This window comes from Phyllobates terribilis, unplaced genomic scaffold (assembly GCF_046119375.1).
Source record: "Phyllobates terribilis strain yellow unplaced genomic scaffold, ASM4611937v1 Scaffold_754__1_contigs__length_715743, whole genome shotgun sequence".
Taxonomy (NCBI): domain Eukaryota; kingdom Metazoa; phylum Chordata; class Amphibia; order Anura; family Dendrobatidae; genus Phyllobates; species Phyllobates terribilis.
Window position 1 is genome coordinate 624,447 of NW_027363514.1, and position 23,537 is coordinate 647,983.

The following is a 23,537-nucleotide window of genomic DNA, read 5'->3' on the forward strand; positions in this document are numbered from 1 at the left end:
ACACACGCAGCTATGCTCCGTACACCTCGTACACACGCGGCTCCACTCCGTACACCTCATACACACACGACTCTGCTCCGTACACCTCGTACACACGCGGCTCCACTCTGTAGACCTCATACACACATGGCTCTGCTCCGTACACCTCGTACACACGCGGCTCCTCTCCGTACACCTTGTACACACACGGCTCCGCTCCGTACACCTCGTACACATGCGGCTCCGCTCCGTACACATCGTAGATGCGCGGCTCCGCTCCGTACACCTCGTACACACACGGCTCTGCTCCGTACACCTCTTACACATGCGGCTCCGTTCCATACACCTCGGACACACGCGGCTCCGCTCCGTACACCTCGTACATGCCCGGCTCCGCTCTGTACAGGTGCGGCTCTGCTCCGTATATTTCGCACACACGCGGTTCCGCTCCGTACATCTTGTACACACACTGCTCCGCCCCGTACACTTCGTAAACACACTGCTCCGCCCCGTACACCTCGTACACACGGCTCCGCCCCGTACACCTCGTACACATGCGGCTCTGCTCCGTACACCTCGTACACATGCGGCTCCGCTCCGTACACCTCGTACACGCGCGGCTCTGCTCCGTACACCTCGTACACGCGCGGCTCTGCTCCGTACACCTCGTACACGCGCGGCTCTGCTCCATACACCTCGTACACGCGCGGCTCTGCTCCGTACACCTTGTACACACGCGGCTCTGCTCCGTACACCTCGTACACACGCGGCTCCACTCTGTAGACCTCATACACACATGGCTCTGCTCCGTACACCTCGTACACACGCGGCTCCTCTCCGTACACCTTGTACACACACGGCTCCGCTCCGTACACCTCGTACACATGCGGCTCCGCTCCGTACACATCGTAGATGCGCGGCTCCGCTCCGTACACCTCGTACACACACGGCTCTGCTCCGTACACCTCTTACACATGCGGCTCCGTTCCATACACCTCGGACACACGCGGCTCCGCTCCGTACACCTCGTACATGCCCGGCTCCGCTCTGTACAGGTGCGGCTCTGCTCCGTATATTTCGTACACACGCGGTTCCGCTCCGTACATCTTGTACACACACTGCTCCGCCCCGTACACTTCGTAAACACACTGCTCCGCCCCGTACACCTCGTACACACGGCTCCGCCCCGTACACCTCGTACACATGCGGCTCTGCTCCGTACACCTCGTACACATGCGGCTCCGCTCCGTACACCTCGTACACGCGCGGCTCTGCTCCGTACACCTCGTACACGCGCGGCTCTGCTCCGTACACCTCGTACACGCGCGGCTCTGCTCCGTACACCTCGTACACGCGCGGCTCTGCTCCGTACACCTCGTACACGCGCGGCTCTGCTCCGTACACCTCGTACACGCGCGGCTCTGCTCCGTACACCTTGTACACACGCGGCTCTGCTCCGTACACCTCGTACACACGCGGCTCTGCTCTGTACACCTCGTACACACGCGGCTCCACTCTGTAGACCTCATACACACATGGCTCTGCTCCGTACACCTCGTACACACGCGGCTCCTCTCCGTACACCTTGTACACACACGGCTCCGCTCCGTACACCTCGTACACATGCGGCTCCGCTCCGTACACATCGTAGATGCGCGGCTCCGCTCCGTACACATCGTAGATGCGCGGCTCCGCTCCGTACACCTCGTACACACACGGCTCTGCTCCGTACACCTCTTACACATGCGGCTCCGTTCCATACACCTCGGACACACGCGGCTCCGCTCCGTACACCTCGTACATGCCCGGCTCCGCTCTGTACAGGTGCGGCTCTGCTCCGTATATTTCGTACACACGCGGTTCCGCTCCGTACATCTTGTACACACACTGCTCCGCCCCGTACACTTCGTAAACACACTGCTCCGCCCCGTACACCTCGTACACACGGCTCCGCCCCGTACACCTCGTACACATGCGGCTCTGCTCCGTACACCTCGTACACATGCGGCTCCGCTCCGTACACCTCGTACACGCGCGGCTCCGCTCCGTACACCTCGTACACGCGCGGCTCCGCTCCGTACACCTCGTACACGCGCGGCTCCGCTCCGTACACCTCGTACACGCTCGGCTCTGCTCCGTACACCTCGTACACATGCGGCTCCGCTCCGTACACCTCGTACACGCGCGGCTCTGCTCCGTACACCTTGTACACGCGCGGCTCTGCTCCGTACACCTTGTACACACGCGGCTCTGCTCCGTACACCTCGTACACACGCGGCTCTGCTCTGTACACCTCGTACACATGCGGCTCCGTTCCGTACACCTCGGACACACGCGGCTCCGCTCCGTACACCTCGTACATGCCCGGCTCCGCTCCGTACACGCGCGGCTCCGCTCCGTATATTTCGTACACACGCGGCTCCGCTCCGTACATCTCGTACACACACTGCTCCGCACCGTACACCTCGTACACATGCGGCTCCGCTCCGTACACTTCATACAGACGCGGCTCTGCTCCGTACACCTCGCACACACGCGGCTCTGCTCCGTACACCTCGTACACACGCGTCTCTGCTCCGTACACCTCGTACACACGCGTCTCTGCTCCGTACACCTCGTACACACGCGTCTCTGCTCCGTACACCTCGTACACACGCGGCTCTGCTCCGTACACCTCGTACACACGCGGCTCTGCTCCGTACACCTCGTACACACGCGGCTCTGCTCCGTACACCTCGTACACACGCGGCTCTGCTCCGTACACCTCGTACACACGCGGCTCTGCTCCGTACACCTCGTACACACGCGGCTCTGCTCCGTACACCTCGTACACACGCGGCTCTGCTCCGTACACCTCGTACACACGCGGCTCTGCTCCGTACACCTCGTACACACGCGGCTCTGCTCCGTACACCTCGTACACACGCGGCTCTGCTCCGTACACCTCGTACACACGCGGCTCTGCTCCGTACACCTCGTACACACGCGGCTCTGCTCCGTACACCTCGTACACACGCGGCTCTGCTCCGTACACCTCGTACACACGCGGCTCTGCTCCGTACACCTCGTACACACGCGGCTCTGCTCCGTACACCTCGCACACACGCGGCTCTGCTCCGTACACCTCGCACACACGCGGCTCTGCTCCGTACACCTCGTACACACGCGGCTCTGCTCCGTACACCTCGTACACACGCGGCTCTGCTCCGTACACCTCGTACACACGCGGCTCTGCTCCGTACACCTCGTACACACGCAGCTCTGCTCCGTACACCTCGTACACACGCGGCTCTGCTCCGTACACGCGCGGCTCCACTCAATACACCTCGTACACACGCGGCTCCTCTCCGTACACCTCGTACACATGCGGCTCCGCTCCGTACACCTCGTACACACGACTCCGCTCCGTACACCTTGTATACACACGGCTCCGCTCCATACACCTTGTACACATGCGACTCCGTTCCGTACACCTCGGACACACGCGGCTCTGCTCCATACACCTCGTACATGCCCAGCTCCGCTCCGTACACGCGTGGCTCCGCTCCGTACATCTCGTACACACACTGCTCTGCCTCGTACACCTCGTACACACGCGGCTCTGCTCCGTACACCTCGTACAGACGCGGCTCTGCTCCGTACACCTCGTACACACGCGGCTCTGCTCCGTACACCTCGTACACACGCGGCTCTGCTCCGTACACCTCGTACACACGCGGCTCTGCTCCGTACACCTCGTACACACACGGCTCTGCTCCGTACACCTCATACACACGCGGCTCCATTCCGTACACCTCATACACACGCGGCTCTGCTCCGTACACCTCGTACACACGCGGCTCTGCTCCGTACACCTCATACACGCGCGGCTCCGCTAAGTACACACGCGGCTCCACTCAGTACACCTCGTACACATGCGGCTCCGCTCCGTACACCTCGTACACACGGCTCCGCTCCGTACACCTCGTACACATACGGCTCTACTCCGTACACCTCGTACACACGCTGCTCCGCTCCGTACACCTCGTACACGCGCGGCTCCGCTCCGTACACCTCGTACACGCGCGGCTCCGCTCCGTACACCTAGTACACACGCGGATCCACTCCGTACACCTCGTACACGCGCGGCTCCGCTCCGTACACCTCGTACACGTGCGGCTCCGCTCCGTACACCTCCTACACACGGCTCCGCTCCGCACACCTCGTACGCGCGCGGCTCCGCTCCGTACATCTCGTACACACGCTGCTCCGCCCCGTACACCTCGTACACACGAGGCTCCGCTCCGTACACCTCGTACACACGCAGCTATGCTCCGTACACCTCGTACACACGCGGCTCCACTCCGTACACCTCATACACACACGACTCTGCTCCGTACACCTCGTACACACGCGGCTCCACTCTGTAGACCTCATACACACATGGCTCTGCTCCGTACACCTCGTACACACGCGGCTCCTCTCCGTACACCTCGTACACACGCGTGGCTCCGTACACTTTGTACACACACGGCTCCGCTCCGTACACCTTGTACACATGCGGCTCCGCTCCGTACACCTCGTAGACGCGCGGCTCCGCTCCGTACACCTCGTACACACACGGCTCTGCTCCGTACACCTCGTACACATGCGGCTCCGTTCCATACACCTCGGACACACGCGGCTCCGCTCCGTACACCTCGTACATGCCCGGCTCCGCTCTGTACAGGTGCGGTTCCGCTCCGTATATTTCGTACACACGCGGCTCCGCTCCGTACATCTTGTACACACACTGCTCCGCCCCGTACACCTCGTAAACACACTGCTCCGCCCCGTACACCTCGTAAACACACTGCTCCGCTCCGTACACCTCGTACACATGCGGCTCCGCTCCGTACACCTCGTACACATGCGGCTCCGCTCCGTACACCTCGTACACGCGCGGCTCCGCTCCGTACACCTCGTACACGCGCGGCTCCGCTCCGTACACCTCGTACACGCGCGGCTCCGCTCCGTACACCTCGTACACGCGCGGCTCCGCTCCGTACACCTCGTACACGTGCGGCTCCGCTCCGTACACCTCGTACACGCGCGGCTCCGCACACCTCGTACACGCGCGGTTCCGCTCCGTACACCTCGTACACGCGCGGCTCCGCTCCGTACACCTCGTACACGCGCGGCTCCGCTCCGTACACCTCGTACACGCGCGGCTCTCCTCCGTACACCTCGGACACACGCGGCACCGCTCCATACACCTCGTACATGCCCGGCTCCGCTCCGTACACGCGCGGCTCCGCTCAGTATATTTCGTACACACGCGGCTCCGCTCAGTACATCTCGTACACACACTGCTCCGCCCCGTACACCTCGTACACACGCGGCTCCGCTCCGTACACCTCGTACACATGCGGCTCCGCTCCGTACACCTCGTACACATGCGGCTCCGCTCCGTACACCTCATACAGACGCGGCTCTGCTCCGTACACCTCGTACACACGCGGCTCTGCTCCGTACACCTCGTACACACGCGGCTCTGCTCCGTACACCTCGTACACACGCGGCTCTGCTCCATACACCTCGTACACACGCGGCTCTGCTCCGTACACCTCGTACACACGCGGCTCTGCTCCGTACACCTCGTACACACACGGCTCCGTTCCGTACACCTCGTACACATGCGGCTCCGTTCCGTACACACGCGGCTCTGCTCCGTACACCTCGTACATGCCCGGCTCCGCTCTGTACAGGTGCGGTTCCGCTCCGTATATTTCGTACACACGCGGCTCCGCTTCGTACATCTTGTACACACACTGCTCCGCCCCGTACACCTCGTAAACACACTGCTCCGCCCCGTACACCTCGTAAACACACTGCTCCGCTCCCTACACCTCGTACACATGCGGCTCCGCTCCGTACACCTCGTACACATGCGGCTCCGCTCCGTACACCTCGTACACGCGCGGCTCCGCTCCGTACACCTCGTACACGCGCGGCTCCGCTCCGTACACCTCGTACACGCGCGGCTCTGCTCCGTACACCTCGTACAGACGCGGCTCTGCTCCGTACACCTCGCACACACGCGGCTCTGCTCCGTACACACGCGGCTCTGCTCCGTACACACGCGGCTCTGCTCCGTACACACGCGGCTCTGCTCCGTACACACGCGGCTCTGCTCCGTACACACGCGGCTCTGCTCCGTACACACGCGGCTCTGCTCCGTACACACGCGGCTCTGCTCCGTACACGCGGCTCCGCTCCGTACACCTCGTACACGCGGCTCTGCTCCGTACGCCTCGTACACACGCGGCTCCACTCCGTACGCCTCGTACACGCGCGGCTCCGCTCCGCATACACCTCGTACACACACGGCTCCGCACGCCTCGTACACGCGCGGCTCCGCTCCGTACGCATCGTACACGCGCGGCTCTGCTCCGTATACCTCGTACACGCGCGGCTCTGCTCCGTACACCTCGCACACACGCGGCTCTGCTCCATACACCTCGTACACACGCGGCTCTGCTCCGTACACCTCGTACACACGGCTCCGCTCCGTACACCTCGTACACGCGCGGCTCCGCTCCGTACACACGCGGCTCCACTCAGTACACCTCGTACACACGCGGCTCCGCTCAGTACACCTCGTACACACGCGGCTCCGCTCAGTACACCTCGTACAAACAAGGCTCCGCTCAGTACACCTCGTACACGCAGCTCCGATCCGTACACCTCGTACATATGCGGCTCTGCTCCGTACACCTCGTACATATGCGGCTCTGCTCCGTACACCTCGTACACACACGGCTCCGCTCTGTACACCTCGTACACATGCGGCTCCGCTCCATACACCTCGTACACACGGCTCCGCTCCGTACACCTCGTACACATGCGGCTCCCCTCCGTACACCTCGTACACATGCGGCTCTGCTCCGTACACCTCGTACACACGCGGCTCTGCTCCGTACACCTCGTACACACGCGGCTCTGCTCCGTACACCTCGTACACACGCGGCTCTGCTCCGTACATCTCGTACACGCGGCTCTGCTCCGTACACCTCGTACACGCGCGGCTCTGCTCCGTACACCTCGTACACATGTGGCTCTGCTCCGTACACCTCGTACATATGCGGCTCTGCTCCGTACACCTCGTACATATGCGGCTCTGCTCCGTACACCTCGTACACACACGGCTCCGCACGCCTCGTACACGCGCGGCTCCGCTCCGTACGCATCGTACACGCGCGGCTGCGCTCCGTATACCTCGTACACGCGCGGCTCTGCTCCGTACACCTCGTACACACGCGGCTCTGCTCCGTACACCTCGTACACACGCGGCTCTGCTCCGTACACCTCGTACACACGGCTCCGCACACCTCGTACACGCGCGGCTCCGCTCCGTACACACGCGGCTCCACTCAGTACACCTCGTACACACGCGGCTCCGCTCAGTACACCTCGTACACACGCGGCTCCGCTCAGTACACCTCGTACACATGCGGCTCCGCTCAGTACACCTCGTACAAACAAGGCTCCGCTCAGTACACCTCGTACACGCAGCTCCGATCCGTACACCTCGTACATATGCGGCTCCGCTCTGTACACCTCGTACACATGCGGCTCCGCTCCGTACACCTCGTACACACGGCTCCGCTCCGTACACCTCGTACACATGCGGCTCCGCTCCGTACACCTCATACAGACGCGGCTCTGCTCCGTACACCTCGTACACACGCGGCTCTGCTCCGTACACCTCGTACACACGCGGCTCTGCTCCGTACACCTCGTACACACGGCTCCGCTCCGTACACCTCGTACACGCGCGGCTCCACTCAGTACACCTCGTACACACGCGGCTCCGCTCAGTACACCTCGTACACACGCGGCTCCGCTCAGTACACCTCGTACACACGCGGCTCCGCTCAGTACACCTCGTACACACGCGGCTCCGCTCAGTACACCTCGTACAAACAAGGCTCCGCTCAGTACACCTCGTACACGCAGCTCCGATCCGTACACCTCGTACATATGCGGCTCTGCTCCGTACACCTCGTACATATGCGGCTCTGCTCCGTACACCTCGTACACACACGGCTCCGCTCTGTACACCTCGTACACATGCGGCTCCGCTCCATACACCTCGTACACACGGCTCCGCTCCGTACACCTCGTACACATGCGGCTCTGCTCCGTACACCTCGTACACACGCGGCTCTGCTCCGTACACCTCGTACACACGCGGCTCTGCTCCGTACACCTCGTACACACGCGGCTCTGCTCCGTACACCTCGTATATATGCGGCTCTGCTCCGTACACCTCGTACACACACGGCTCCGCACGCCTCGTACACGCGCGGCTCCGCTCCGTACGCATCGTACACGCGCGGCTGCGCTCCGTATACCTCATACACGCGCGGCTCTGCTCCGTACACCTCGCACACACGCGGCTCTGCTCCGTACACCTCGTACACACGCGGCTCTGCTCCGTACACCTCGTACACACGGCTCCGCTCCGTACACCTCGTACACGCGCGGCTCCGCTCCGTACACACGCGGCTCCACTCAGTACACCTCGTACACACGCGGCTCCGCTCAGTACTACTCGTACACACGCGGCTCCGCTCAGTACACCTCGTACACACGCGGCTCCGCTCAGTACACCTCGTACACACGCGGCTCCGCTCAGTACACCTCGTACAAACAAGGCTCCGCTCAGTACATGTACACCTCGTACACATGCGGCTCCGCTCCATACACCTCGTACACACGGCTCCGCTCCGTACACCTCGTACACATGCGGCTCCGCTCCGTACACCTCGTACACATGCGGCTCTGCTCCGTACACCTCGTACACACGCGGCTCTGCTCCGTACACCTCGTACACACGCGGCTCTGCTCCGTACATCTCGTACACGCGGCTCTGCTCCGTACACCTCGTACACACGCGGCTCCGCTCCGTACACCTCGTACACACGCGGCTCTGCTCCGTACACCTCGTACACACGCGGCTCTGCTCCGTACACCTCGTACACACGCGGCTCCGCTCCGTACACCTCGTACACACGCGGCTCCGCTCCGTACACCTCGTACACACGCGGCTCCGCTCCGTACACCTCGTACACACGCGGCTCCGCTCCGTACACCTCGTACACACGCGGCTCCGCTCCGTACACCTCGTACACACGCGGCTCCGCTCCGTACACCTCGTACACACGCGGCTCTGCTCCGTACACCTCGTACACACACGGCTCTGCTCCGTACACCTCGTACACACACGGCTCTGCTCCGTACACCTCGTACACACACGGCTCAGCTCCGTACACCTCGTACACACGTGGCTCCGCTCCGTACACCTCGTACACACGTGGCTCCGCTCCGTACACCTCGTACACACGTGGCTCCGCTCCGTACACCTCGTACACATGCGGCTCCGCTCCGTACACCTCGTACACATGCGGCTCCGCTCCGTACACCTCGTACATATGCGGCTCTGCTCCGTACACCTCGTACATATGCGGCTCTGCTCCGTACACCTCGTACATATGCGGCTCTGCTCCGTACACCTCGTACACACACGGCTCCGCACGCCTCGTACACGCGCGGCTCCGCTCCGTACGCATCGTACACGCGCGGCTGCGCTCCGTATACCTCGTACACGCGCGGCTCTGCTCCGTACACCTCGCACACACGCGGCTCTGCTCCGTACACCTCGTACACACGCGGCTCTGCTCCGTACACCTCGTACACACGCGGCTCTGCTCCGTACACCTCGTACACACGCGGCTCCGCTCCGTACACCTCGTACACACGCGGCTCCGCTCCGTACACCTCGTACACACGCGGCTCCGCTCCGTACACCTCGTACACACGCGGCTCCGCTCCGTACACCTCGTACACACGCGGCTCTGCTCCGTACACCTCGTACACACACGGCTCTGCTCCGTACACCTCGTACACACACGGCTCTGCTCCGTACACCTCGTACACACACGGCTCTGCTCCGTACACCTCGTACACACGCGGCTCTGCTCCGTACACCTCGTACACACGGCTCCGCTCCGTACACCTCGTACACGCGCGGCTCCGCTCCGTACACACGCGGCTCCACTCAGTACACCTCGTACACACGCGGCTCCGCTCAGTACACCTCGTACACACGTGGCTCCGCTCAGTACACCTCGTACAAACAAGGCTCCGCTCAGTACACCTCGTACACGCAGCTCCGATCCGTACACCTCGTACATATGCGGCTCCGCTCTGTACACCTCGTACACATGCGGCTCCGCTCCATACACCTCGTACACATGCGGCTCTGCTCCGTACACCTCGTACACATGCGGCTCTGCTCCGTACACCTCGTACACACGCGGCTCTGCTCCGTACACCTCGTACACACGCGGCTCTGCTCCGTACACCTCGTACACACGCGGCTCTGCTCCGTACATCTCGTACACGCGGCTCTGCTCCGTACACCTCGTACACGCGCGGCTCCGCTCCGTACACCTCGTACACATGCGGCTCCGCTCCGTACACCTCATACAGACGCGGCTCTGCTCCGTACACCTGGTACACACGCGGCTCTGCTCCGTACACCTGGTACACACGCGGCTCTGCTCCGTACACCTGGTACACACGCGGCTCTGCTCCGTACACCTCGTACACACGCGGCTCTGCTCCGTACACCTCGTACACACGCGGCTCTGCTCCGTACACCTCGTACACACGCGGCTCTGCTCCGTACACCTCGTACACACGCGGCTCTGCTCCGTACACCTCGTACACACGCGGCTCTGCTCCGTACACCTCGTACACACGCGGCTCTGCTCCGTACACCTCGTACACACGCGGCTCTGCTCCGTACACACGCGGCTCCGCTCAGTACACCTTGTACACACGCGGCTCCACTTGGTACACCTCGTACACACGCGGCTCCGCTCCGTACACCTCGTACACACGCGGCTCCGCTCCGTACACCTCGTACACACGCGGCTCCGCTCCGTACACCTCGTACACACGCGGCTCCGCTCCGTACACCTCGTACACACGCGGCTCCGTTCCGTACACCTCGTACACACGCGGCTCCGCTCCGTACACCTCGTACACACGCGGCTCCGCTCCGTACACCTCGTACACACGCGGCTCCGCTCCGTACACCTCGTACACACGCGGCTCCGCTCCGTACACCTCGTACACACGCGGCTCCGCTCCGTACACCTCGTACACACGCGGCTCCGCTCCGTACACCTCGTACACACGCGGCTCCGCTCCGTACACCTCGTACACACGCGGCTCCGCTCCGTACACCTCGTACACACGCGGCTCCGCTCCGTACACCTCGTACACACGCGGCTCCGCTCCGTACACCTCGTACACACGCGGCTCCGCTCCGTACACCTCGTACACACGCGGCTCTGCTCCGTACACCTCGTACACACGCGGCTCTGCTCCGTACACCTCGTACACACGCGGCTCTGCTCCGTACACCTCGTACACACGCGGCTCTGCTCCGTACACCTCGTACACACGCGGCTCTGCTCCGTACACCTCGTACACACGCGGCTCTGCTCCGTACACCTCGTACACACGCGGCTCTGCTCCGTACGCCTCGTACACACGCGGCTCTGCTCCGTACGCCTCGTACACACGCGGCTCCGCTCCGTACACCTCGTACACGCGCGGCTCTGCTCCGTACACCTCGTACACACGCGGCTCTGCTACATCCACACTGTAAACCCCTCCTGACCCCACACATAAACTTCAGCTCATCCAGCACCATGACAACCAGCACAGCAGAGTCCTGCATCCACTGAGGCCCCTGATCATGTGACCCCTGACTCCTCCCCTCCTGTGACCTCATCACAGCTCCTGTGCGCACAGAGCAGCCATATATGTGGTGGCGGCTCTGCAGGTGGAGGTATGTGGAGTTCCCCCATTACTGGAGGCAGGGGGCATTAACCCCTTCAGCACGGAGACTCTTTTGGGGTCTTGTATTGCCCCTTTATAAGAATCAAGGTTTTTGTTCTGTTTCCTATAATAGATACATACGACCCAACTATGGAGACAGGAAGGAGGGAAACGTATTGTTCTCATAGTACAGGACCCTTTTACTGGCCCCACAGTGTAATGCCCCCATTATGCCCCTTATGCAGGATGTATGATACCCCCACACAGTGTAATGCCCCCATTATGCCCCTTATGCAGTATGTATGATGCCCCCACACAGTGTAATGCCCCCATAATGCCCCTTATGTAGTATGTACGATGCCCCCACAGTGTAATGCCCCCATTATGCCCCTTATGCAGTATGTAAGATGCCCCCACAGTGTAATGCCCCCATTATGCCCCTTATGCAGGATGTATGATGCCCCCACACAGTGTAATGCCCCCATTATGCCCCTTATGCAGTATGTATGATGCCCCCCACAGTGTAATGCCCCCATTATGCCCCTTATGCAGTATGTAAGATGCCCCCACAGTGTAATGCCCCCATTATGCCCCTTATGCGGTATGTAAGATGCCCCCACAGTGTAATGCCCCCATTATGCCCCTCATGCAGTATGTATGATGCCCCCACACAGTGTAATGCCCCCATTATGCCCCTTATGCAGGATGTATAATGCCCCAGTGTAATGCCCCCATTATGCCCCTTATGCAGGATGTATGATGCCCCAGTGTAATGCCCCCATTATGCCCCTTATACAGGATGTATGATGCCCCACACAGTGTAATGCCCCCATTATGCCCCTTATGCAGGATGTATGATGCCCCCACACAGTGTAATGTCCCCATTATGCCCCTTATGCAGTATGTACGATGCCCCCCACAGTGTAATGCCCCCATTATGCCCCTTATGCAGGATGTATGATGCCCCCACACAGTGTAATGCCCCCATTATGCTCCTTATGCAGGATGTATGATGCCCCCACACAGTGTAATGCCCCCATTATCCCCCTTATGCAGGATGTATGATGCCCCTACACAGTGTAATGTTCCCATAGTATCGCCTGAGGTCCTGAAGTTGGAATAATCCCTCTAGAGTTGGTTTTCCCTTTGCCTGCTCCCCTACATGTAGACCCTCGAGCATGTATACATGCATGTAGGGGAGCAGGCCTTACTAGATATCGAGGCTTTGTACAGTAATATACCGCATGAGGATGGTATCAGAGGAGTAAGATATTTCCTGAAATCCAGGTCAATAGAGTGTAGCAGACATAATGACTTCATGGAGGATCTTCTAAAATTCACTCTTACTCATAACTTCTTTCTTTTTGACGGGAAGTACTTCCACCAGCTCAGGGGTACTGCGATGGGGAGCCTCTGTGCCCCCTCATATGCTAACTTATCCCTGGACTGGTGGGAGGAATCCACAATATTCAGGGATGGTCATAAGTGATGGCAGCCATATATTGGGGTATGGTACAAATATATTGATGACATTTTTATCATCTGGTCGGGGACGAGTGAACAATCTTTTGAATTTGTCAGGGAACTCAACATCAATAGAGTGGGCCTGAGATTTACATCTGAATTTAATTATAATAATTTTTATAGCGCCAACATATTCCACAGCACTTTACAATTTTAGGGGGGACTTACACAGACAATACAGACTTTACAGAATAAGCATAACTCAGATATTAAAAGGAGTGAGGGCCCTGCTCACAAGCTTACAGTCTATAAGGAAATAGGGGAGACACAAAAGGTAAAATGTACATATATTGTATAATGCAGACTTAATATACTAAATAGGGTAAGTACATAACACTACATGAACTGATCGCCAGCCAGTATGTGTACAGTACAGACAGAGGCTATGCAGTGCATGGATGGTATGAGCATGATTTTGAAGAAAATTTTAATATGGGCCAAAACTGGGACAGTTAGATAAGTATGTTGAGGTGATAGGCCAGTCTAAATAAATGGGTTTTTACGGCACGCTTAAAACTGTGGGTATTGGGAATTAATCAAATTGTCCTGGGTAGTGCATTCCAAAGAATTGGTGCAGCATGCGAGAAATCTTGGAGACGGGAGTGGGAGGTGCGGCTTACTGAGGATTTCAGCTTTAAGTCATTACCACCCTACCAGTGCCCTTCGTTCTGCTAGACTGAGACGAGGGAGGAGATGTAGAGTGGTGCTGAATCGTGGATAGCTTTGTGGGTAAGAGCACTAAGTTTATATTGAACTCTGTATTGGATGAGCAATCAGTGCAATGACTGGCACAGGGAAGAGACATCGTTGTATCGGTAGGTGAGACCGATAAGTAAAGAGTTGCAATAGTCCAGACGAGAATGAGTAAGAGCTACAGTAAGAGTCAAAGGAAAGAAAATTTCTAATTCTAGAGATGTTTTTGAGGTATAGAAGACACGAGCGAGCAAGTGATTTGATGTGAGGAGTGAAGGAAAGATCTGAATCAAGTATGACCCCAAGACAGCGGGCATGTTGCTGGCGAGTAATGATGGAGCCACAAACAGAAATGGCAATATCGGGCACAGGTAGGTTAGTGGAGGGAGGAAATAAGAGGAGTCCAGTTTTTGACAGATTCAATTTTAGATAGAGGGAGGGCATAGTGTTAGAGACAGCGGAAAGACAATCACTGGTATTTTGTAATAATGCAGGAGTGATGTCCAGAGAAGAGGTGTCTAATTAGGTGTCATCAGCATAGAGATGGTACTGAAAACCGAATTTGCTAATTGTTTGTCCAATAGAAGCGGTGTATAAGTAGAAAAGAAGGGCGTCTAGGACTGATCCTTGAGGAACCCCGAGAATAAGGGGAAGGGGAGAAGAAGAGAAGCCAACAAAAGACACAGTGAAGGAGCGGTCAGAGAGGTAGATCCACAGTGTCGAATGCTGCAGAGAGATCCAGGAGAATCAGCAGGGAGTAGTGACCATTAGATTTTACTGTTAGTTGATCATTAGAAACTTTAGTGAGTGCAGTTTCAGTAGAATGTTAGTTATCTGAGAGATAGCGGATTAGACAGGAGTGGACCACTTGTTCGAGTAGTTTAGAGATAAAGGGAAGATTGGAAACAGGTCTGTAGTTAGCAGCACAGTTCTCGTCGAGGGATGTTTTTTTAAGTAATGGATGTATGCTGGCGTGTTTAAAAAAGGAGGGAAAAATAATAGATGAAAGGTAGAGGTTTAATATTTTAGTTAGGTGAGTAGTGACAGCTGGAGAAAGGGACTGAAGGAGATGTGAGGGAATAGGGTCACTGGTGCAGGTGGTAGAGCGAGAGGAAGAAAGGAGCCTTTTCACTTCTTCTTTCGTGACTGGTTTGAAGTCAGAAAATTAGCAAGATGCAGTGTGGGAGGGAGGAGTATGCATAACATTTGGGGATTGAGAGAAAATTTCCTATCGGATATGGTCATTTTTTTCTTTTAAATAATTGGCCTGATCGTCAGTGCTGAGGTTGATGTTTGAGGCCTGTGCTGTTTGATTAAGGAGAGAGTGAAAAGTGTCAAACAGGTGTTTAGGATTATTGGACCATGAGATGACGAGGTTGTTAAAGTAGGTTTGTTTGGAGAGGTGAAGGGCGGAGTTATAGGTTTTAAGCATAAATTTATAATGGAGGAAATCTTCGGCCAGATTAGATTTTGTCCACAGCCGTTCGGCACACCTGGAGCAAAACTGGAGAAAGTGTATTTGCAGTGTGTTCCAGGGTTGTCGCCGTTTGTGCCGAGTTGTTCTCTGTGTAGGAGGTGCGGCTTCATCCAGGGCGCATTGCAATGTTTCGTTATAATGCTTCAGTGCAAAGTCAGGGCATGAGAGGGAGGAGATTGGGGCCAATGATGATTGCAACATTTTCATAAATTTCTGGGTGTTAATGGCATGTATATTTGTATAAGTGTGGAAAGTGGGGGTGTCTTGAGCAGGGTGACAGTTCTTGACAGAGAATGAAAGAAGGTTGTGATCAGAGAGTGGAAGAGGAGAGTTAGTAAAATCATGTATTGAACAGAGCCGGGCGAAGATCAGGTCAAAGAATATTTCCATCTTTATGTGTAGGAGAATTAGTAAGCTGTGAAAAATGGTCTTATCCATCAGCTTATCTTTTTCTCATTCAGATCTCTAAAATACCGGATCCTCTCAGTGAAGATCATCTATATAAGAAAATTTTCCTGATTTATCCAGGAAAATGATGGACAAGATGGCGGAGAGGATATTACACCTCGCCCTAGAGATCCTCTTCCGTCTTACTGGAGAGGTGAGAGATTCTGATGACGTCCCATTACATCATTCTTATCTATGGGAATAACAGATGAACAGAACTGGAGAGGTGAGGACTCTGGAAATGTCTGGAGGGAGATTTATTAATGTGTCTCTCCATAACCAGGATTACACAGTAGTGAAGAAGACCTCTAGTGAGCGCTGTCAGGACCCTGTGTCTGAGGAATGGGGAAGACCCCTGAGCCCAATCACAGGGCCTCCACCTCACCCTCTGATACATGAGGACATCAATGACCAGAAGATCCTAGAACTCACCTACAAGATGATTGAGCTGCTGACTGGAGAGGTGACACTGCTGGGAATGCTGGGATATTATACAGTAATGCTATGAAGGGATCTGGGGGATGACGGTATCATTGTATGTGTCAGGTTCCTATAAGATGTCAGGATGTCGCTGTCTATTTCTCCATGGAGGAGTGGGAGTATTTAGAAGGACACAAAGATCTGTACAAGGACGTCATGATGGAGGTTCCCCAGCCCTTCACATCACCAGGTAATAGACAGGACTAAATACACACGGCCTATAATTATCTGTATGTAAAAAATGAATTCAGTCCTTGTATGTGTTTCCTCCAGATCTATCCAGTAAGAGGACAACACCAGAGAGATGTCCCCATCCTCTTCTTCCACAGGACTGTAAACAAGAAGATACCAATGTTCTTCAGGTAGATGGAGAGAAGATGTCATGAGATTTCCCCTATGATGTGTAGACGGCTGTAAAGGTCCTGTCTTCAGTCTTGTTTTATCCACCATTATTATGTTTTAAATTTGTGTTATGAGAACGGTGGAGATAACAGGATTAGAGCTGATCATAGATGTGACTTCTTCATCTGTCTTTGACTTTTATAATATTTGTTTCAGGGTGAAGATCTGACCCATATTAATACTACAGAGACATATGTGAGGGGTGATGAGCGGTGTAAAGAGGAGATTCCTACATATGACTACCCAGGTGAGTAGTAACCACTAAATGCAGAGAAGTCACAGATTCTTCTCAGTCACTGGCTGTGGCTGCTTTATCGGTGATGTAGTCCAGCCATATCACAATCGTGTGATCACCATTTTGCCGCTAGACCACAACATTCTCCTCCGTCCGAAAATATTCAGATTACTTTGTGTAATTGTGAAAGCCCTTTTCTGTAGCACTTACAACCTGGAGGATCCACCTACCCCCTGGGATTAGGAGACGCTGACCGTTACCTGCCCAGGTCTGTAAACTACAAAGCCAAATGACAGCGTACGTAGAATGTGCTGACTAGTGAGAAAATCCCTTGAAGAAAAATATAATGATGGGCCTGTAAGAGAAAGCGGAGGGTAATGATGGTGTTGGCTTCCTAGATCCCTGATATCTTATTGGATGAATCTACCTTCTGTGCTGCTGAATGTGCTCATATGGTCCCTACAAGACCAGGTCCAGTCTTTTTGGCCAAACTTCACTTTTATGATCGACAACATTAAATGTGCAGTGAGGCCAAGTGTGAATTTCTGTACAATAACAGTAGAGTTTCCCTTTATCCTGACTGTTCAATTTATTTTAAAACCAACTAACTGCAAACTGGATTGTGATAAACTATACAGAAAACATTACACCTGTGCCATGATATATCTCTAAGCTGTGCGTGGCTGATGGCTGTAATATACATTTTTTCACGCCTGCAGGAGTTGTGTTGGCTTGAGCCCTGGTTTCATGGATTCACTCCACATCATAAATAGTATTGAGCGAATTTGTTCGGCATTTCAAATTCAGGTTCGTGTTCGGGGTTCCGGCTTGTTCGAGCCAAATGGTCCAACATAAATGAGTGCAACTCCAGTTTAGTGTTGGATTTCTCCCTTCATACATACGTTGTTGTTGGGGATGTTACATGTTTTTATATTCTTTCTTTTTTTTACAAATTCCCTCTCTATGATAGTTTCATTGTGGTGGGATCGGCCGGCCTCACTTATGTGACTCTATAACTCCCTGGTAGTTTTTCAAAAAGATCTCCATTACCTCTTCCAAATGCAGTATTATAAAAAAGTTCACTTTAAATGTCTAATATTTCTTCTTGACACTCATCTGACAGAAAATATTGGTTCTTATGATAGTTTAGATTGCCAAGAGCCACCGAGCCCCATACTCCAATTACCCCAGAGAGGTTTCACCACTAGTTACTCATTTTTCTCTGATGAAGACTGTTCAGTTTGATCATTTCAGTCGATGTTTTATTGTCTATAGTCACAGTTTTTAACTTCTGTAATCCTCTGATTTAACCCCTTCCCGCAGTTTTATGTTTCTAATCAGGCCCCATTTTTCAAATCTGACGTGTGTCACTTTATGTGGTGATAACTTTGGAATTCTTCACAAAGGATAATAGGAAACAAATGGACCTTACAAATTATTTTCCAACTTCTTTTGAATCTGACAATCCCCTATATACGGTTGTACACTACTGTCTGGGCACATGGCAGGTTAAGAAGGGAAGGAGCGCCATTTAGATATTAGGAATGCTCAAAAGATGGCTACCACGAACAGGCTTGTCACTATCTACCCTGTTTACAGATTTCACAAATTACTTTGATCATCACCCTTTAACCCCTCTACATGGATCTGAACCTACACAGAGACCCCTAGGCTTGGGCCACGGTGTTACCTGCTATTCTTTGGAGTGAGATGGAAAGAAGAATAGTCAGGTAGCCGGGTCAGAACCAGGAGGGCAGAGAAAATACAAAATCAGAAGACACGAGTAGTCAGTAAACGGGCCGAGGTCACAACAGGAAACAAATCCACAAGCCGGGAGCTGAGCACAGAGGACTGAACCAGAGGAGAACAAGGCTGTATCTGGCAGCTTCCAGCAATATGCTTCCACCTTTAGTAGGGTGCGGTGCTCTCCAAATGGCTGAAGCAGGGAGCAGATTATTCCAGCTGGACAGCACACACACCCATACTGCCAGACTGGATGGTACTACAGGTCCCAGGCACCCTAATCTTAGTGGCTGGACAGAGCCTGCGCCTTTTACTCCATATTTGGGAGCCAGAATGAACAAACAGTTGAACACCACGCTCCACTGCTTCATCCTATGAGGTTTTCTATTAGATGGTCATTGTCTTGGTGAATAAGTGAATTTTTTTATATAACTTGCCTTTTTTAATGGACCGTTTAAGTAGAAATGTTCAAAAATATAAAATTCAAGGATTCTTTATTAAAAAATGATGATTGTTTTTATTCTTGGCAGATGACTGTACCAGGAGATCAGAGGGACAGCTGACATCTTCAATTTTCAAATCAGATAATTTTCAGATTCCACAGGATGCAATTGAAGTGAATGCCATTACTCCAGATTTACCATCATCCCTTCACAGCAAAGATCTGCCATCTGATCCTTTGAAACAGGTCTCGTCTTCTGATTCATTACCAACTACTAAGGAAAATCAAAGTCACAAAATAAGCATTAAAAAACAAACTGCTCCTAATGCAAAGAAGCCATTTTCACATTCAGAATATAGAAATAGTTTTCTTCTCAAAAAGTCTTTTTTTAAACATCAAAAAATTCACACAGCGAAGAATAGATTTTCTTGCTCCAAGTGTGGGAGATATTTTAATCAGATATCAAGTCTTGTTAGGCACCAGATAACTCACACAGTTGAGAAGCCTTTGTCATGTTCAGAATGTGGGAAATGTTTTACAGAGAAATCTACTCTTATCAAACATCAGAGAACTCACACAGGGGAGAAGCCTTTTCCATGTTCAGAATGTGGAAAATGTTTTAACCATAAATCTAGTTTTCTTAAACACCAGAGAACCCACACAGAGGAGAAGCGTTTTTCATGTTCAGATTGTGGGAAAAGTTTTGTACAGAAATCAAATCTTATTATACATCAGAGAACTCACACAGGGGAGAAGCCATTTTCATGTTCAGAATGTGGGAAATATTTTGCAAAGAAATCTACTCTTATCAAACATGTGAGAACTCACACAGGGGAGAAGCCTTTTCCATGTTCAGAATGTGGAAAATGTTTTAACCAGAAATCATATCTTAATATGCATCAGAGAACTCACACAGGGGAGAAGCCATTTTCATGTTCAGAATGTGGGAAATGTTTTGCAAAGAAATCAAATCTTTTCAAACATCAGAGAACTCACACAGGGGAGAAGCCTTTTCCATGTTCAGAATGTGGAAAATGTTTTTCTGAGAAATCAACTCTTATCAACCATCAGAGAACTCACACAGGAGAGAAGCCATTTTCATGTTCAGAATGTGGGAAATATTTTACAGAGAAATCAAATCTTATCAACCATCAGAGAACCCACACAGGGGCAAAGCCTTTTTCATGTTCAGATTGTGGGAAATGTTTTGGACAGAATTCACATCTTAATAAACATCAGAGAACTCACACAGGGAAGAAGCCTTTTTCATGTTCAAAATGTGGGAAATGTTTTGGACAGAATTCACATCTTAATAAACATCAGAGAACTCACACAGGGAAGAAGCCATTTTCATGTTCAGAATGTGGGAAATATTTTGCAAAGAAATCTACTCTTATCAAACATGTGAGAACTCACACAGGGGAGAAGCCTTTTCCATGTTCAGAATGTGGAAAATGTTTTAACCAGAAATCATATCTTAATATGCATCAGAGAACTCACACAGGGGAGAAGCCATTTTCATGTTCAGAATGTGGGAAATGTTTTGCAAAGAAATCAAATCTTTTCAAACATCAGAGAACTCACACAGGGGAGAAGCCTTTTCCATGTTCAGAATGTGGAAAATGTTTTTCTGAGAAATCAACTCTTATCAACCATCAGAGAACTCACACAGGAGAGAAGCCATTTTCATGTTCAGAATGTGGGAAATATTTTACAGAGAAATCAAATCTTATCAACCATCAGAGAACCCACACAGGGGCAAAGCCTTTTTCATGTTCAGATTGTGGGAAATGTTTTGGACAGAATTCACATCTTAATAAACATCAGAGAACTCACACAGGGAAGAAGCCTTTTTCATGTTCAAAATGTGGGAAATGTTTTAAACAGAAAGCGCATCTTGATAACCATCGGAGAACCCACACGGGAGAATGCCGCAACTACACCCAACTAGTCTCTGTACAGACAAGAAATGCCCTAGCTGTACAACTAAAAACGTCACCACAGACCTAACTCCCTAATAAGTCGTTGATGAGTTTCTCATACCTCCTGAGGAACCAGAGGGGACACTGCAACACACTGTCAACAAGGGGAAAGGAAAGTATGAAGTAAAATATGAAAACCCTGAATGAGAAAGAAAAACACATTCATATAGGGCAAAGAAGGCAAGCTAAGGAGAACCAAAAATAAAAGGAACAAGTATAATCTCCCAGAAACCTAACATTGTTAGAATTAAAAGGTACTGGGAGGGAAAGCAAACTGACCGGGAGGATAGTTTCACCTTTGTGGTGAAACTTACAGGATTCATCCTCACCAACTGTAAATGTAAAACCCGTCCATTTATAAAGACCACGGACAAGATAAAGATTCCCAACTCACATCAGGACCACAAGATCCCAGGTACTTTCAGCTGCATCACAATGAACTTAATTATATGTTCCAAATGTCCAACTGGGGGTCTGTATGTAGGGAAGACAGGGCAAAAATTTAAAACAAGGATGAATTCTCATCACCACACAAAAAAACGAAAAAAAGAATAAATCTACTTGTGTCCACACATTTTTACGGCCACAACTGCTTATCCCTCTCCCATACTGATAGTTCTGCTTCACTTCACTTGTCTTATCTATTGCATTATTCCTGTGCCCTGTTGTGTATAAATATGTGACTCTTCAGATTTTGTGTTATACTATGTCTGCTGAAGAGATCTGAGTAGTCTCGAAAGCTTACTGACTAATGGCTAACTGAAAAAATGGTATCAACCACTGAGGACTCTCAAATTTTAATATTTTTCTCCATACAGCAATTTTAAGATCTCTCCACAGGTGTTCAATGGGATTTAGATCAAGACTCATTGCTTGTTTGAACTCTCCAGCACTTTGTTTCCATCCATTTTCTGGGTGCTTCTTGAAGTATATTTGGGCTCATTGTCATGCAGTAAGATCCATGACCTAGGACTAGTGTTGAGCGAGTATGTTCTGTTCCGAGTATGCTCGGGTGAGCTCCGAGTATTTACAGCTGCTCAGTGTTATGTTTGAATCGCTCCAGTGTCCATGATTTGCGACTGTTTGGCAGCTTTATTACATGTGAGGAATGTGTAAGAAATGGACATTCCTCACATGTAATAAAGCTGTCAAACAGTTGCAAATCATGCACATGGGAGTGATTCAAACATATCACTGAGCAGCTGTAAATACTCGGAGCTCGGCCCGAGCATACTCGGCGAAAGGGTTAATAGAACATGCTCGCTCAACACTACCTAGGACGCAAACCCAGCTTTCTGACACTAGGCACTATATTGTGACCCAAAATCCTTTGCTAATCTTCAGATTTCATGATGCCTTGCACACAGTCGGAGGCAGCAAAGCAACCCCAAAACACCTTTGAACCTCCCCCATATTTGACTGTATGGGTTGTAAATTTATTGATTATGCTGTACACCTTGGACAAAGGAACATGCCGATCTCTAAAGATGGACTTATAACCTTGAAATTGTTGATATTTTTCAACAATTTTGGTTCTCAAGTCCTCAGACAGTTCTCTTCTCCGTTTTCTGTTTTCTCCATGCTTAGTGTGCCACTCATATGCACACAATGCAAAGATTGAATCAACTTCTTCCTTTATCTGGTTTTAGTTGTGATTTTCATATTGCCCACACCTGTTACTTGCCAAAATTGCGTTTGAACGAGCTTCACATGCTTGAAACAAAGTTGTTTACCCACAATTTTGGCAAGGTGTCACCTATTTTGTCCTACCTATTTTGTGTGAAATTATGTTCAATTTGCCTTTTTTTCTGTTTTCTTGTGTTGTTCCAATACATGTAAAGGAAATAAACGTGTATAACAAAAAGTGTAATTTCAATAATTTTCTGGGAGAATTACTTCATTTTCTGGAACAATTTCAAGGGAGCCAACACTTTTGACGATGACATGTTTTTGTTGCCTTTTTAATTTGTTGCAGCATATCATCCTCTACGTGTTCAGCTATATTAGGAGGATTGTAGCAAAGTCCAATTAGCAGCTTTGCATTATTGCCATTTCCATGTACATTTACCCAGACTGACTACATCAGGGATGTAAAGCTCAAAACATGCAGAGGGCCAAAATGAAAAACTTTGACAAAGTCGTGGGCCAACCAGTGTACAGTATAATGGGCCCCACATAGTCCTCCATACAGAATAATGGGCCCCACATAGTCCTCCATACAGAATAATGGGCCCCACATAGTTCTCCATACATAAT

At 52.4% G+C, this 23,537-nt stretch overlaps 1 protein-coding gene across 2 annotated transcripts in view; it reads left to right on the forward strand.

Annotated features, from left to right (window-relative positions):
• LOC141238544 (uncharacterized) overlaps nucleotides 1–22,972 on the forward strand; it is a 486,605-nt gene extending 463,633 nt beyond the window's left edge. Inside the window, exons 2-7 of one of the 2 annotated variants that reach the window (XM_073668438.1) lie at nucleotides 16,012–16,151; nucleotides 16,281–16,460; nucleotides 16,544–16,667; nucleotides 16,751–16,839; nucleotides 17,036–17,126; nucleotides 19,388–22,972. In XM_073668438.1, the coding sequence (XP_073524539.1) occupies nucleotides 16,083–16,151; nucleotides 16,281–16,460; nucleotides 16,544–16,667; nucleotides 16,751–16,839; nucleotides 17,036–17,126; nucleotides 19,388–21,309 (2,475 nt within the window). In that variant the 5' untranslated portion in view covers nucleotides 16,012–16,082 and the 3' untranslated portion in view covers nucleotides 21,310–22,972. The remainder of the gene's footprint in view (nucleotides 1–16,011; nucleotides 16,152–16,280; nucleotides 16,461–16,543; nucleotides 16,668–16,750; nucleotides 16,840–17,035; nucleotides 17,127–19,387) is intronic. The other variant, XM_073668439.1, reaches the window with a different exon arrangement.
• The last annotated feature ends 565 nt before the right edge of the window (nucleotides 22,973–23,537 follow it).